Raw genomic sequence first — 13,258 nt, 5'->3', positions numbered from 1 at the left:
TGTGAATCCCTATAGGTAATAACTTGATACTAAAATTTTTTGTGGGAATGGTGTGAATCCCTACAAACGATGACACAAAACCAATGAATCAGGTATGATTCTAAACTTTGAATAGTTAGAAGAGATTACCTGTTGCATTTTTAACTCCATTATTGTTCAGCAAGATGATGGCAGTATATGCTCTGGATGACAAAATGTGGTTGTTCTTTTCTTTGCCCTTCGGCTATTGGCATAGGCCTCGCCCAAAGAGGGGCTTTCTGTAGATACCCAATTGTCACCCTTTCCCCAGTAATGATGATACACAGATCTTGGTTTCAACTTGTCATTTCCAATTGATAGCGATGCAAATGACTGAGATTCCCTTACCCAACCAATCCCTGCTTACCCAAACAAAATCCTAGAACTATGTGTGGGAGAGAAAAGGTCCAAATTTTGAATTTGCATATACGGAGCAATCCGGTCCAATGTGACCATATGGATGGATAGTGCTCAGAATTACAATTCTAACGATATATAGTACGTCAAAATTGGACTACCGGATCTCCCACAATCATTCCCTAAAGTTGTCTCGCACATGCGTACACAACCGTCCACCCGCAACCAACCGCCTACAGCCATCCACACCCAGCAGCAGCCCTGTATAGAGCTATAAGGCCCTCCCCAGGGCCATACCCCCTGTTTAGTGCCCTTCACACCCCCGACAGCTATTGAACACCTTTGTCTACTGCTTGGCACCCCCGCGAACTGTCCCGCACTGTCGCATTTGCCCAGAACATCCCACTGGCGATTGGAATTTTATGTTAAAAACTGGATTTTGGGAAAAGATCCCCCCTTTAGCCGCTTGCATACTCCACACGCTCTCGCTAGTATACCAAATATCTTTTTACATTTTTGGGTGAAGAAAAGTTTCCCTTCACCTCTTTAAAAAAATATCTTTTCACCTTTTTGGACAACAAAAACATCTTTTGACCTTTTTGGGTGAAGAGAAACTTCCCTTCACTCCTTTGGCCCAAAATATCTTTTCATCTTTTTGGGTGAAGAGAAATTTCCCTTCACCACTTTGCCACAAAAACACTATAAATACCCCCCTTTCCTTTGATAAAGACACCCACTTGCCATTTTTTAGTCTCTTTGTGAAGAGCATTTTCTCTCTCCTAAATCCCCTCCCCCTTTGAGGTGTTTCTAGTTTTCGGAAAGATCTTCGTCAAGATCCGAAGTGTTCTTTGGGCCTTCAAAGCACTTCAATCATCTTTTCCAAAAATATATTTTGTTTCAAAAATCCCAGCCAAATCCCTGCTAAAGTTCCGACCCAACTTTTCCCAGAAGTAACCTATCTCTAGCGAAAAGCTCTACCGAAGTTCCAACCTAACTTTTCTCAAAAGTAGCCTATCCCTAGCGGAAGCTCTGTCGAAGTTTCAACCTGACTTTTTTTCAAAAGTAGCTGACCCTAGCAGAAGCTCTATCGGAATAGCAACCCAAACTTTCCAGAAAGTAGGCCATCCCCAGCAAAAGCTCTACTGAAATCAATAGCCCAAAAGTAACCAACCCTAAGCCAGACCTCTGTCCACACACTACCACAATCAATATCTCTCAAAACAGGAAGTTGGAGGTCTCGACCATCTTTCCCTAAGCTGGGAGGATCTATAAGAAAGTTCGAGCCAACCAGGGGCCCATCCCTCTTGACCAAAAATAGGGGTCAAATCCAGGTACAATCTCTCTCCTTATTTAGTGCAATGTAGATATTTACTTAATTTCATTTTAGTGTACATAAATAGTTGATTTTATTTAATGTACATATGTTTGATAATTTAGCCATGCATACAGAATAGGAATAATTGTGAAAAATATTCGTTCATAAGCATCTAGTAGGAAGACCGGTTGAACCGGGCTGATTAGGTGCCTAACACCTTCCCAATTCTACAACCTGACTCTTTCCCCAAATCTCTGGACTAGATCGACTTTTGGGCGCTTTTCTTTAGAATTGGGCCACCCTAAGGTTCTAGGCCCATAATCCTGGTTGGCGACTCCAACCCTTTTTTTTTTGCATAATCCCAATCCCCCGTATTGGACCATCATCAAGCCCCGTCTTTATGATGAACCCAACACATCTGCAAAATAGGCCTCCACATATTTTCAAGCCACAATACAGTGGTGTAGGGTGCACAAAGGCACACACACAACCAACACTTTCCTTATCCTCTAAGATGAAGAGAGAGGAGAGAGGGCCTGAATGAAAACCTTCCCCCGATGGGGGGAGAGTAATCAATTTGCGGGCTGCTACCCTCACAAGTACTTGCACCGCTACCCCCATACTTTAATGAGAGAATTTCTCTTTCTGGAAGTATAGATTCAAAAATTTCATCTATGGACATAACATTCTCATATGGAGTGCAATTGAGAATGACCATACACCATTACCAAAGTCATGGATGGAAAGATAGTACCAAAGAATGAGGAGTGGATAGCAGACGACATAGTTCTCATCCAGTACAATTTTTGGGCTATCACATTCCTTCAGTATTCCTTCAATAGGCAAGCTTTCAACCGGGTCATAGCATGTGACACATCCACAGAAATTTGGAACATGCTCCTAGTCACACATGAAGGTATGGAAGAGTTAAAAAAAAAAGAAAAGAAAGGTAGATCAACTTGTCTCTGACGTCATTCTTTATGAAAGAAGATGAATCCATTACTACTATGTTGACTCGCTTTACTGATATTGTAAATAGTCTTAAAAGTTTAGGTAAAAATTATACTAATGCTCAAAAGGTCAGAAAAATTTTAAGAGCCTTATCAACTGCTTGGAGGCTTAAGAAGATAGCCATTGAAGAAGTGAAGGATCTGACAAAGATATCACTCGACTATCTTTTGGGATCCTTGCAAACCCATGAAGTGGAGTTAAAAGCTGACAAGCCAACCTCTGAAAATAAAAGGACTATAGCTCTAAAATCTTCTCAAACTATTGAAGAAGTGAGAGATGACGAGGAAGAAGATTTCGACCTTGAAAAAGAAATCTCTCTCACCACAAGAAAGTTCAACAAAATTCTCAAGAAGAAGAGAAGAATGACATATAAGAACAAGTCTCATGGTGACAAGTCCTATGGAGATAAAGGTAAGTATAAATCCAAAACTAAGGAAATTTCCTCTAAAGAGGTTATGTGCTTTGAGTGTAGAAAACCTAGTCACTTCAGAATCGACTACTCACATAAGCCAAAGAAGAAAGCTTATATAGCCACGTGGGACTCAAGTGATGAAGAAGAAGAGAGTGAATCTAAAGAAGAAGTCACTAACCTAGCCGTGATGGCTCTAGGAGATGAAGAACAAGAGGTATGTCAAACCCAACCAAATTTTCTCATAAATGACTCAAATGAAGAACTTCAAGAAGCCTTCGAGGCCTTATATGAAGAGAGTCCAAAGTTAAAACTAGATAAAAATAATCTGGAAAAAGAAATTGGCATCCTCATTAAAAGAGTGGATGCACTAACCCCAAAGGTGAGTGATCTTGAAGAAGAGAACTCAAAATTAAACTCCACCCTTTGTACCTTTACCAAAGGGCAAAGAAATCTTGAAAATATCCTTGGATATGAAAGAGAAGGAATGGATTATGATGGACACAATCCATCTAGGAGAAAAGAGAAGCAAAATAAGACTCTAAGAAGGAGAGACCAAGTTAACTAACCATCCACATCGTATGTCAAATGTGGTTTTTGTAAAAAAGTAGGGCATTCCATAAACCAATGTAACGCTAAGAAAAGAAGGACCATAAACTCTAAAAATGAGAGACCAAGAACCAAAGTCAACCATGCTTACTATTACACACCCCAAAGAAGGCAATATAGGCCTCAAGAGGACTCTAGACCTATGCCGAGATATAGAAGAACCCAACCACGAAGGGGTTACTCCATTGAAAGGACCCAAAGGCAATACCGAGGCTATAGGAAATACCCTCAAGAGTCCCATAGACCTTATGAGAAATACCAAACCCAAAGATCATATAGACCTCAAGTGTATTATGCTTTTCAAAGACCAAATGGGTCATTTGGGCCTCAAAGGACTCAAGGAAACCCAAGGTCATCTCAAGACCTAAAAAGTACAAGACCACTTGGGTCCCAATAGGGACATTTTACACTAATAATGACGGACCCATGAGATTATGGGGACTAATGTACAACTGAACTGCTGTTGTAGGTATGCATGAAGAATAAGGAGGAAACTGAATGGATAATTGATAGTGGATGCTCCAAACATATGACATCCAATAAGAACTTGTCCTCAAGCTTACAGGACTACGATAGAGGATGGGTCTCCTTTGGAGATGACAGTAAAGGAAAAATCGCTAGAATGAGGTTTATCCATATCTAATGTCTATTATGTGAAAAATCTCAATTATAATCTTCTGAGTGTGAGTCAGCTATGTGGTATTGGATATAAACTAGATTTTGATGTTTCTCACAATTATATTAAGGGTAATTTACAGCGCCACCCCCTGAAGAATGCCAATATTAGAGGGACACCCCCTCTCTTTCACCAAATTGGACTCGGACCCCTTGCCGTCAGTCATCGTTACAAAATATATAAAAAATGCTGACATCAGCAATTCAAATTTTTCTTAAATACCATTTTTCCCTTAAAAATAGGGAACTCCCAAAGCCGTCGCCGAGTTTGGGAGAGCGAGAGAGAAGAGGGAAGAGAGGAGTCCCGCTGCAGCCTCTGCTCCATATCCACCACCGACAGATCCGGCTTCATCGATCCAAATACCGGCGATGGAGATCCGGCCACAACTACTGACCGCCATGACCAAAGCCGTCGCCGAGTTTGGGAGAACGAGAGAGAAGAGGGAAGAGAGGAGTCCCGCCGCCGCCTCTGCTCCATATCCGCCACCGATAGATCCTTCATCGGAGTGAACTGCTTAGAAATCCTAGAAGTTAAGATGATGCAAGATCTAAGGAACGCCCCTCCAGGTTTCAGACCCTGCAAATCTGCTCCTTGTTCCCCAGCGAAGCCTATTGGGATCCCCAGAATTCACTCAGATTCTTTTCATATGACACATAAGGTCCCAGTTGGAGATACTCCCTACGTGAAGGCCAAAAACGTCCAGGTTAGCAGCAAGCTTTATGGGGTTTGGCATATTTCTTTGTCTCAAGAACCAATAACCCCAAAATTTGTTCAAAATTTATATTTTCCTACATTTATTTCTGCTTTAGTTAATGGAAATTAACCCTTTTCTTTCTAATTTGTATGGATTAGTTGATGGACAAGGACCCAGAAAGGGCGATTCCTCTATTTTGGGCTGCAATTAATGCTGGAGATAGAGTTGATAGTGCTCTTAAAGATGTGGCAATTGTGATGAAACAACAGAATAGGGCGGAGGAAGCCATTGAAGCTATTAAGTCACTAAGAAGTCGGTGTTCAGACCAAGCACAAGAGTCTCTGGATAATATTCTTCTGGATCTTTACAAGGTTCCTTTGTTTTCTTTTCTTTTCTGATTTCATCTCTTATGTCGCATCAATTCAAATACCGGCGATGGAGATCCGCCGGAGAAGATAATCGAAGGTTACGTTTTTTCTCCTTTTTTTCCTTCAATCTGTTCGAAATCTACAGTCTGTGGTGGTCTTGGTTGGAAATCCGACAAATTATGGCTGAAATCTGTGGTTCTCCGTAATTGAAAGCTTCACTGTAATGTAAAAATATGAGTTTTTTCAATAGCAAGGGTATAATGGTCATTTTAAGTTGACACTTAACAGTGACTGACGACAAGGGGTCCGAGTCCAATTTGGTGAAAGAGAGGGGGTGTCCCTCTAATATTGGCATTCTTCAGGGGGTGGCGCTGTAAATTACCCTTATATTAAAGATGCAAATAATGATCTCATTTTAAAAGGATCTAGGAAGAACAACATTTATGTTTGCATGCTTGAGGAAACAAGTACCTTTAATGCATGTTTGGTCTCTAACCATAGTGAATCCTCATTGGACATGTAAATGTTAAGTTAATTCAAACCATCGCATCCAAGGATCTTGTTAGAAACCTTCCTAAGATCAAATATGAGAAAAATAATTTTTGTGATGCTTGTCAAAAAGGCAAACAAACCAAGGTTTTCCATAGGTCGAAGAACATTGTTTTTTCATCAAGACCTTTGGAACTCTTTCACTTGGATTTGTTTATAATTGTGGATGACTACTCTAGATACACATGGACTATTTTTCTTAAAAATAAAAATGTTGCCTTTGATGAGTTTGTAAGCTTGTGTAAAAGATTACAAAATCAGAAAGGGTATACAGTAACCTCTATAAGGAGTGACTATGGAGGAGAATTTGACAACATAAGTCAGTTTAACTTATATTGCAATAAATATGGAATTGGCCATAACTTCTCCGCTTCTTGAACACCTTAATCTAATGGGGTTGTTGAAAAGAAAAATAGGTTACTACAAGAGACAGCTAGGACAATACTCAATGAGTATTTCTTGCCTAAATATATTTGGGCTGAAGCTGTGAATACAACTTGCTATGTGCTAAATAGAATAATTCTCAGACCTTTGCTTTCCAAAACCCCATATGAGTTGTACTTTGGTAAACTACCAAAGGTGGACTACTTTAGGGTATTTGGTTGTAAACATTTCATCCTAAACACTACAAATTATCTTAAAAAATTTGATGCAAAATCTGATGAAGGAATATTCTTAAGATATTCTCCTAACAGTAGAGCATATAGAGTTTTTAATATAAAGTCATCAATGGTTGAAGAATCCATGAATGTTAGATTTGATGAATCACTGCCTAATGACTTGAATAAATCTCTCATTGATGACGATGATGCTATGTTTGATGAGATAAAGAACAAAGTAAATGATATTTCTCTTGATATTCCTAAAGAAAAAGCAAAAGAAATTACTATTAAAAAAGTAGAAACACTGCCTAAGGAAGTTATTCCCTATAGGAATCATCCCTTAGAAAACATAATAGGGGATCTAGATGGAGAAATCCAAACTAGATTTAAATCTTGAGAGATATGCAACCATACTACATTTATCTCAAGGATTGAACCAAAGAACATAGAAGAAGCATTAAAAGATGGTGATTGGATTGTTGCTATACAAGAACAGCTTCATTATTTTGAGAGAACCAAGGTATGGAAACTTGTCCTAAAACCTGTCCACCACACCATCATTGGTGCCAAGTGGGTCTTTCATAATAAACTTGATGAAGATGGAAACATAGCAAGAAGGAATAGATTATGATGAAACCTATGCACCTATAGCAAGGCTAGAATCTATAAGAATGCTACTCGCTTTTGCATGCCATAAAAATTTTAAACTATATCAAATAGATATAAAAAGTGCCTTCTTAAATGTAATTCTTGAATGGTTACATTCAAGAAGAGGTGTATATAGCTCAACCTCCTGGTTTTGAAAACCCAAAGTGTCTAAACCACGTCTTCCATCTTGAGAATGCCCTCTATGGACTCAAACAAGCTCCTAGAGCTTAGTATGAAAGATTAAGCATTTTCTTAATTGAAAGTGGCTTCTCAAGAGGGAGGATTGACACTACCCTATTTGTGAAGAATAAGAAAGAAGACATACTTATTGTCCAGATTTATGTAGATGATATCATCTTTGGCTCAACCAATGAAAACATGTTTACTAATTTTAGTAAGAAGATGAGAAATGAATTTGAAATGAGTATGATGGGAGAACTGAACTTCATCCTAGGACTTCAAATTAAACAAACTGATAATGGAATTTTTATAAACCAAAGTAAGTACATCAAGAAGCTTCTAAAGAAATTTGACATTAACAGTAAAAAATTTGTAGACACTCCTATGAGTTCATCCTTGAAGCTCACCAAGGACGAAGATGGTATTTCTGAGGATGTTACTAGATATAGAGGTATGATTGGAGCCTTCTATATCTAAAGGCAAGTATATCGGACATCATGTACAACATATGTGTATGTGCGCGATTTCAAGCCGATCCTAATAAATCTCACCTCACTACCGTAAAAAGAATTTTTAAGTATTTAAAGCACATGTGATGTGGGATTATGGTATCCTAAAAACCAACCCCTTAACTTAGTCAGTTTCTCAGACGTTGACTTTATGGGCTGCCATATCAATAGAAAAAGTACCATGGTACTTGGTCACTTCCTTGGCTCTTTCCTTGTCTCTTGGTTTAACAATAAACAAAACTCTGTTGCTTTATCCACCACAAAAGCCGAATACGTTGTGGCTGGTAGGTGTTGTGCCCAAATCCTTTGACTGAAGCAAACTTTCCAAGACCTTGGAGTGAAGTTCGAATCATGTCCATTTATATGCGATAACACCAGTGCCATTAACTTGAGTAAGAACCCCATTTTGCACTTAAGGGCAAAGCACATAGACATTCGACACAACTTTCTGTGAGATACCATTCAGAATGACGATGTCTCCCTTGAGTACATTAAAACTAAGAAACAACTTGCAGATATCTTCACTAAACCTCTAGGTGAAGAAGGTTTTGCACCTTAAGAAAGGAGCTCAGAATTTGCAACCCATATGGGTGAAGAAGAAATCAATTCCCATTCATGCTCAAGCCCCTGAGAAACCGAATTTAAAACCCCCTTCAAAAATCACTTTTTTTGAGTTTTTCTGGCAAATCTTGCAGATATCGATTTACTGCCAGTCACCAAACTATCTTCTAGTCGATCGCCAAGAATGAGTCAGTTGACCTCCATTGACCGAATAGTCTTTTGATCGACCGCCACCAGCTACCGATCGACCTTTGTCGCCTAAAATTGAGATCTAGGCTCTTTAAAACTCGATTTTTTAGTTTTTTTCTTCACTTTAAGGAATCAAATCCCTTATAACCCTATTTTGACTATTCCTCTCCCAAAACCCTAGCCTAAACTCAATCTAAAACCTAGATCTACTAGGTCTCCACCTTTCCCAAAAATCCTTGATTTCCTTCAATCTCTTAGCTCTTCCTCTCCATGGAGTCTCAACGTCCTACCAAGGCAAGGAAGCACGTTGCATAGAAAGGGAAGATGAAGGTTTCAAGTGCAGACAAATGGTTCTCCTCATCTATTGCTTGAGAATCATGGGAGATGTTCATTCCTCAGTAGATTGAGCAAGGAAGAACCATCAACACCAATTCTCTCACTAGGTATACAATCATGGGAGATGACCATTGAACTTACTGATTTGGGGAGAATTATCTACCACATCATCTCCTACAATATCCTGCCAAAAGGTGGTCACAGAGATGAGGTCTCACCTTTCTATGCATACCTTACCTATTGTGTTTGTGAGACCATGAGTGTCAATCTTCCCTACATCCTACTCAAGACCATGATTGCCCATGGAGAAACTCTAGAAGGGGAATATCCCCTATAGAAGAATGATCTGTCAAGTGTTGGATTACTTTCAAGTGGATTTATATGATGAAATCTTTGAGCCTTTTCCCAAGAAATTGGCATCTCAACCGTTTGCAAGATGAACCTCCTCCTTAGGGAGACCACTACATCAAGGAAGACTACTGTTGAGCATTACCTAGACGAAGGGCAAGGAAGTGCATCCTCGCAGGCCTTTGCAACTACTACTGACCTTAAAAAGCTTGGATCACAAATCCTTACCCTACTGGAAAAGATCGAGAAGAAGCAAGATGCCATTTTGAAGTTGCTCGGAGAAGAGGAAGAAGATGAAGCTGAAGATGAGGATGAAGAAGAGTAGAAGAACCACTAGTATTTATATAGTTTATATAGTTAATGTTTTTATGTTAAGTTGTGTCTAACTGATGAGCTTGAACTCTTTTACATTTTCTATGTGGTATCCAATGTGCTGAACCTCTTTTATATTTGTTAATGCCTACTTTCTATTTTATAATATCTAGTTTTATAATGTGGGTGATGAATTTCTTTTCCTACCCCTGGCACAAATTCAAGGGGAGCATGTTTTATAGCCGTTATACAACTGTTATGCATGTGTCTTTTTCACCTTTTTGCTGTTAACAAAAGGAGGAGAAGATTTCTTGATATATGTATATGCTATTGAAACTTGCTATTGAAATAACATGACTGCCTATGTTGAAATAGTAAAATATTTATGCTGTCATTTCTTATGGTTGTCTGTCATCACCAAAAAGGAAGAGATTGTTGGGAATATGCCAAAACTCCTATAAATGTTTTGGTGATAACAAACAACCCATTACTCTAACTATATGTGTTAAGTGGTGGTTAGTACAAAAGGATTGCTTCAAATTTGCATATTTGATTCATCAAGTCAAGACACGAAGATCAAGAGTGGAAGCTACAAGTGATGATGAAGACTTCAAGAATCAAGTGATGACAAAGAAACTTCAAGAATCAAGTAATGATGATGCCTTCAAGACTCAAGTCAAGATGAAGACCCTAGGATAGTATAGTACTCTTTGTATATTGTATACTCTATATGTATATGTGCACATACTTAATGCATCACATATCATCATACTAGAATGACTTTAGGACATCCCTTGACCAAGCATGGAAGTCCATAGGTGGTGTAGAACATACTTAGATATTTATGTTCTGTGTTCTCTGAGAAAAACACTTTAACCAGGCTCGAGGGAATTTTGGGAAGCCTTAGAATTGGTATTAGGAGATGAAACCTCATAAAAGTGAAAAAAAATTGTCTGCAATTCCGATATCGTACAATTCTGTAAAATACCACCTTCAGGGGGTGACACGTGTATTGATACCAATGCAATGGTCCAGATCTGATTTAAATGTCTTTTCACTGATTTAATGTTTCATTAATTGTACCAGATCTAGACTATTGTATTGGTATCAATACACGTGTCACCGCCTGAAGGTGGTATTGCACGGAATTGTACAAGATCGGAATTGCAGACAATTTCAACCCCATAAAAGTTGTAGGAAATTGAGTCACAATTTCAAGACAACTTGAATCAGGTCAATCTGATGTCAGACAAAACATTTATGGCCAAAATACTGGCAACTGGTTAGTATGATAATTGTCTGTGTCAAACATGACAGAACTATAGGCTATCGATCGATTGGAAGCCCCAGTCGACTGAACCTATCCTAGGCCATAGTAGATTGATCGGATGAAAGTCCCAATCGATTAGCACCTTCCTGGATCACTTCTAATGGCTAGTTTTTATCTTCCAATGGCTCTTTTCAGTCGACCATCTGGTTGACCGGCACCTACCTGGATCACTTTTAACAGCTAGTTTTATCTTCCCATGGTTCTTTTCGGTCGATTGGCTACATATGATAGTCGATCGATGGACCCAGAATATGACCATTAGAGTATGATTTACTGCCTAAAATGCTCTCCTAATCTCACCTATAAATACACAAGGTGCTCATAATTAATTATCAATTAAGTCTGAGCATTAAGAGCATTATTGTGAGCATACCAAAGTCAAAAAGGCCATCCTACCCTACCTAAGCAGTTTGGTCTTCCACATTACATAGAAAAGCTCAAGTCCCCATCAAGTCTTCCACATTCTCACTATGCAAGTCAAAGCTATAGAGAAGAATTTTTAAGAGGTGTATCATTTCATTTTCACTATCATCATTTGCACCACACAAGAGGTAATCCTCTTTATTTCACTTTTTCTATTTTTTGTTTTACAATTCTAGACTGTACTTAGGATTGTATAAGGATCCGCTTATCCTAAATAGAATAAGGTGCCTCTCTTCTTGTGAAAGAGATTGTAAATACACCTATCTGCCTGTAAAGGGGATTTGTAAATGTACTTTTATCCATAAAATATTGTAAAGGTTTTCTTCTCACCCTATTGTATTGAAAGGGAGAACTAGTGGAATACCTTATAAGAGGATTCTTAAAGGAAGTGGACTAAACTCAGGTTGAGTCGGACCACTACAATTCTTAGTGCTATGTCATTGTGAGTTCTTTGTTTCATTCCGTATTCTCATTTATGATCACACTTGGGATAATAATTTAAAAAGAATTAAATTTCCACTAGTATAACCTATTCATCCCCCTCTAGGTTATTACGTCTCCCACCTATCATATCATTAAACTTCTCTCTCCAACCTGTTAATTACACAAAATGTATCTTCCATTGATCATATATAACAAGTCTCCCACCTGTAGTATGAACCACCAAAAAACTGATTTCCATAACCATATCCATATGTACACAAAAGAATCATCATAATCATCAGATCTCATAAATATTATCCACCATAAACACAATCATCGCACTCACATTTAGGTCCATGACTGAAATCTTCAAAATCCTGTATACAAGCCAACTGATCCATAGCCATAACATCATGCTCAGAACTAGTAATCTATAGATGACTGCTTTCCTCATCTATAGATCAAAGGAAAGGGGGTGAACACTAGTAATGCTCAGTGAAGGGTGGGGTAGAACAAACACATGTATCCATATGTAATGCATGCTCCACACATAAGAATGATGCTCATGAGTCCATTTATTTAACTATTCAAATTCCCTAGTCCATTACTAAGTCTCATCAACTATGGGTACAGTGCTAGGCAACATAGGTGACATTCCTTATCTTGTATGTTGGGCTCTCAGGAATACAATCTCGTTGTAGGCAGGAGCTAGCCGATCCCGATTAGAGCCTTAGTCCCCCGGCTAACCCCTAAAAGGTAACCTTGTATAATAAATATATCCTCCAGGCATACAGTACATCGTACACTGTCCAAATCCATAGTTGATATCACACATCTCATCACAAAGTACATTGCGGATCAGGCAACCACATATGTTAGGATTAGTCCATACCTAACCCCCCACGAACAAGGCATGTAGTACTTAAGGTTGTGATACCTAGCTAACATACTAAATGATGCACAACCAATCATCCAAACCACACATGCATACATGGGCACCAGCTTATGACACATCTCACTTGCCTTACCGTCAACATTTCCATCACCATCAGTTCCATCATACCACAAACATGAAAGTTGATGCAAATGAGGAAAATAAATGCATATGCACAAACACAACAAGTAATGCATGAACAACAAGAATAAACACACCAAAAGAAGCAAGATAGAGGGGCACTCACTCACCCTAACAATCTGACACTGCTAACATTCTTCATAGTGCGATATTGGTTCCCTCATAGCTATTAAGAAGTCCTAAAAGTCAATAATAATACATTCATTTATTAAATAATTTTTTTTTGAGTTTAAACCTACCCTAATAGAGTCATTTTCTATTCTCTTATTAGCCCTATAGATCCTCTTTCAGACTCCTAATTCACTATAAAAATCTA

General features: G+C 38.6%; 1 protein-coding gene across 2 annotated transcripts; it reads left to right on the top strand.

The window, feature by feature from the left end:
- Nucleotides 1–4,980: 4,980 nt before the first annotated feature.
- On the top strand, nucleotides 4,981–5,501 carry LOC122067113 (protein POLLENLESS 3-LIKE 2-like). Of its 2 annotated transcripts, XM_042630961.1 has the most exons (3): nucleotides 5,010–5,053; nucleotides 5,084–5,098; nucleotides 5,248–5,501. In XM_042630961.1, the coding sequence occupies exons 1-3, from the start codon at nucleotides 5,042–5,044 to the stop codon at nucleotides 5,485–5,487; spliced, it is 267 nt and encodes an 88-aa protein (XP_042486895.1). In that variant the 5' UTR covers nucleotides 5,010–5,041; the 3' UTR covers nucleotides 5,488–5,501. The 2 variants fall into 2 exon arrangements, with proteins under 2 accessions (XP_042486894.1, XP_042486895.1); XM_042630960.1 differs by having other exon boundaries at nucleotides 4,981–5,098.
- Nucleotides 5,502–13,258: the final 7,757 nt, after the last annotated feature.

The sequence above is a fragment of the Macadamia integrifolia genome, unplaced genomic scaffold (genome assembly GCF_013358625.1).
Source record: "Macadamia integrifolia cultivar HAES 741 unplaced genomic scaffold, SCU_Mint_v3 scaffold2718, whole genome shotgun sequence".
NCBI lineage: Eukaryota > Viridiplantae > Streptophyta > Magnoliopsida > Proteales > Proteaceae > Macadamia > Macadamia integrifolia.
This window is presented reverse-complemented; position numbering and strand designations above follow the sequence as displayed.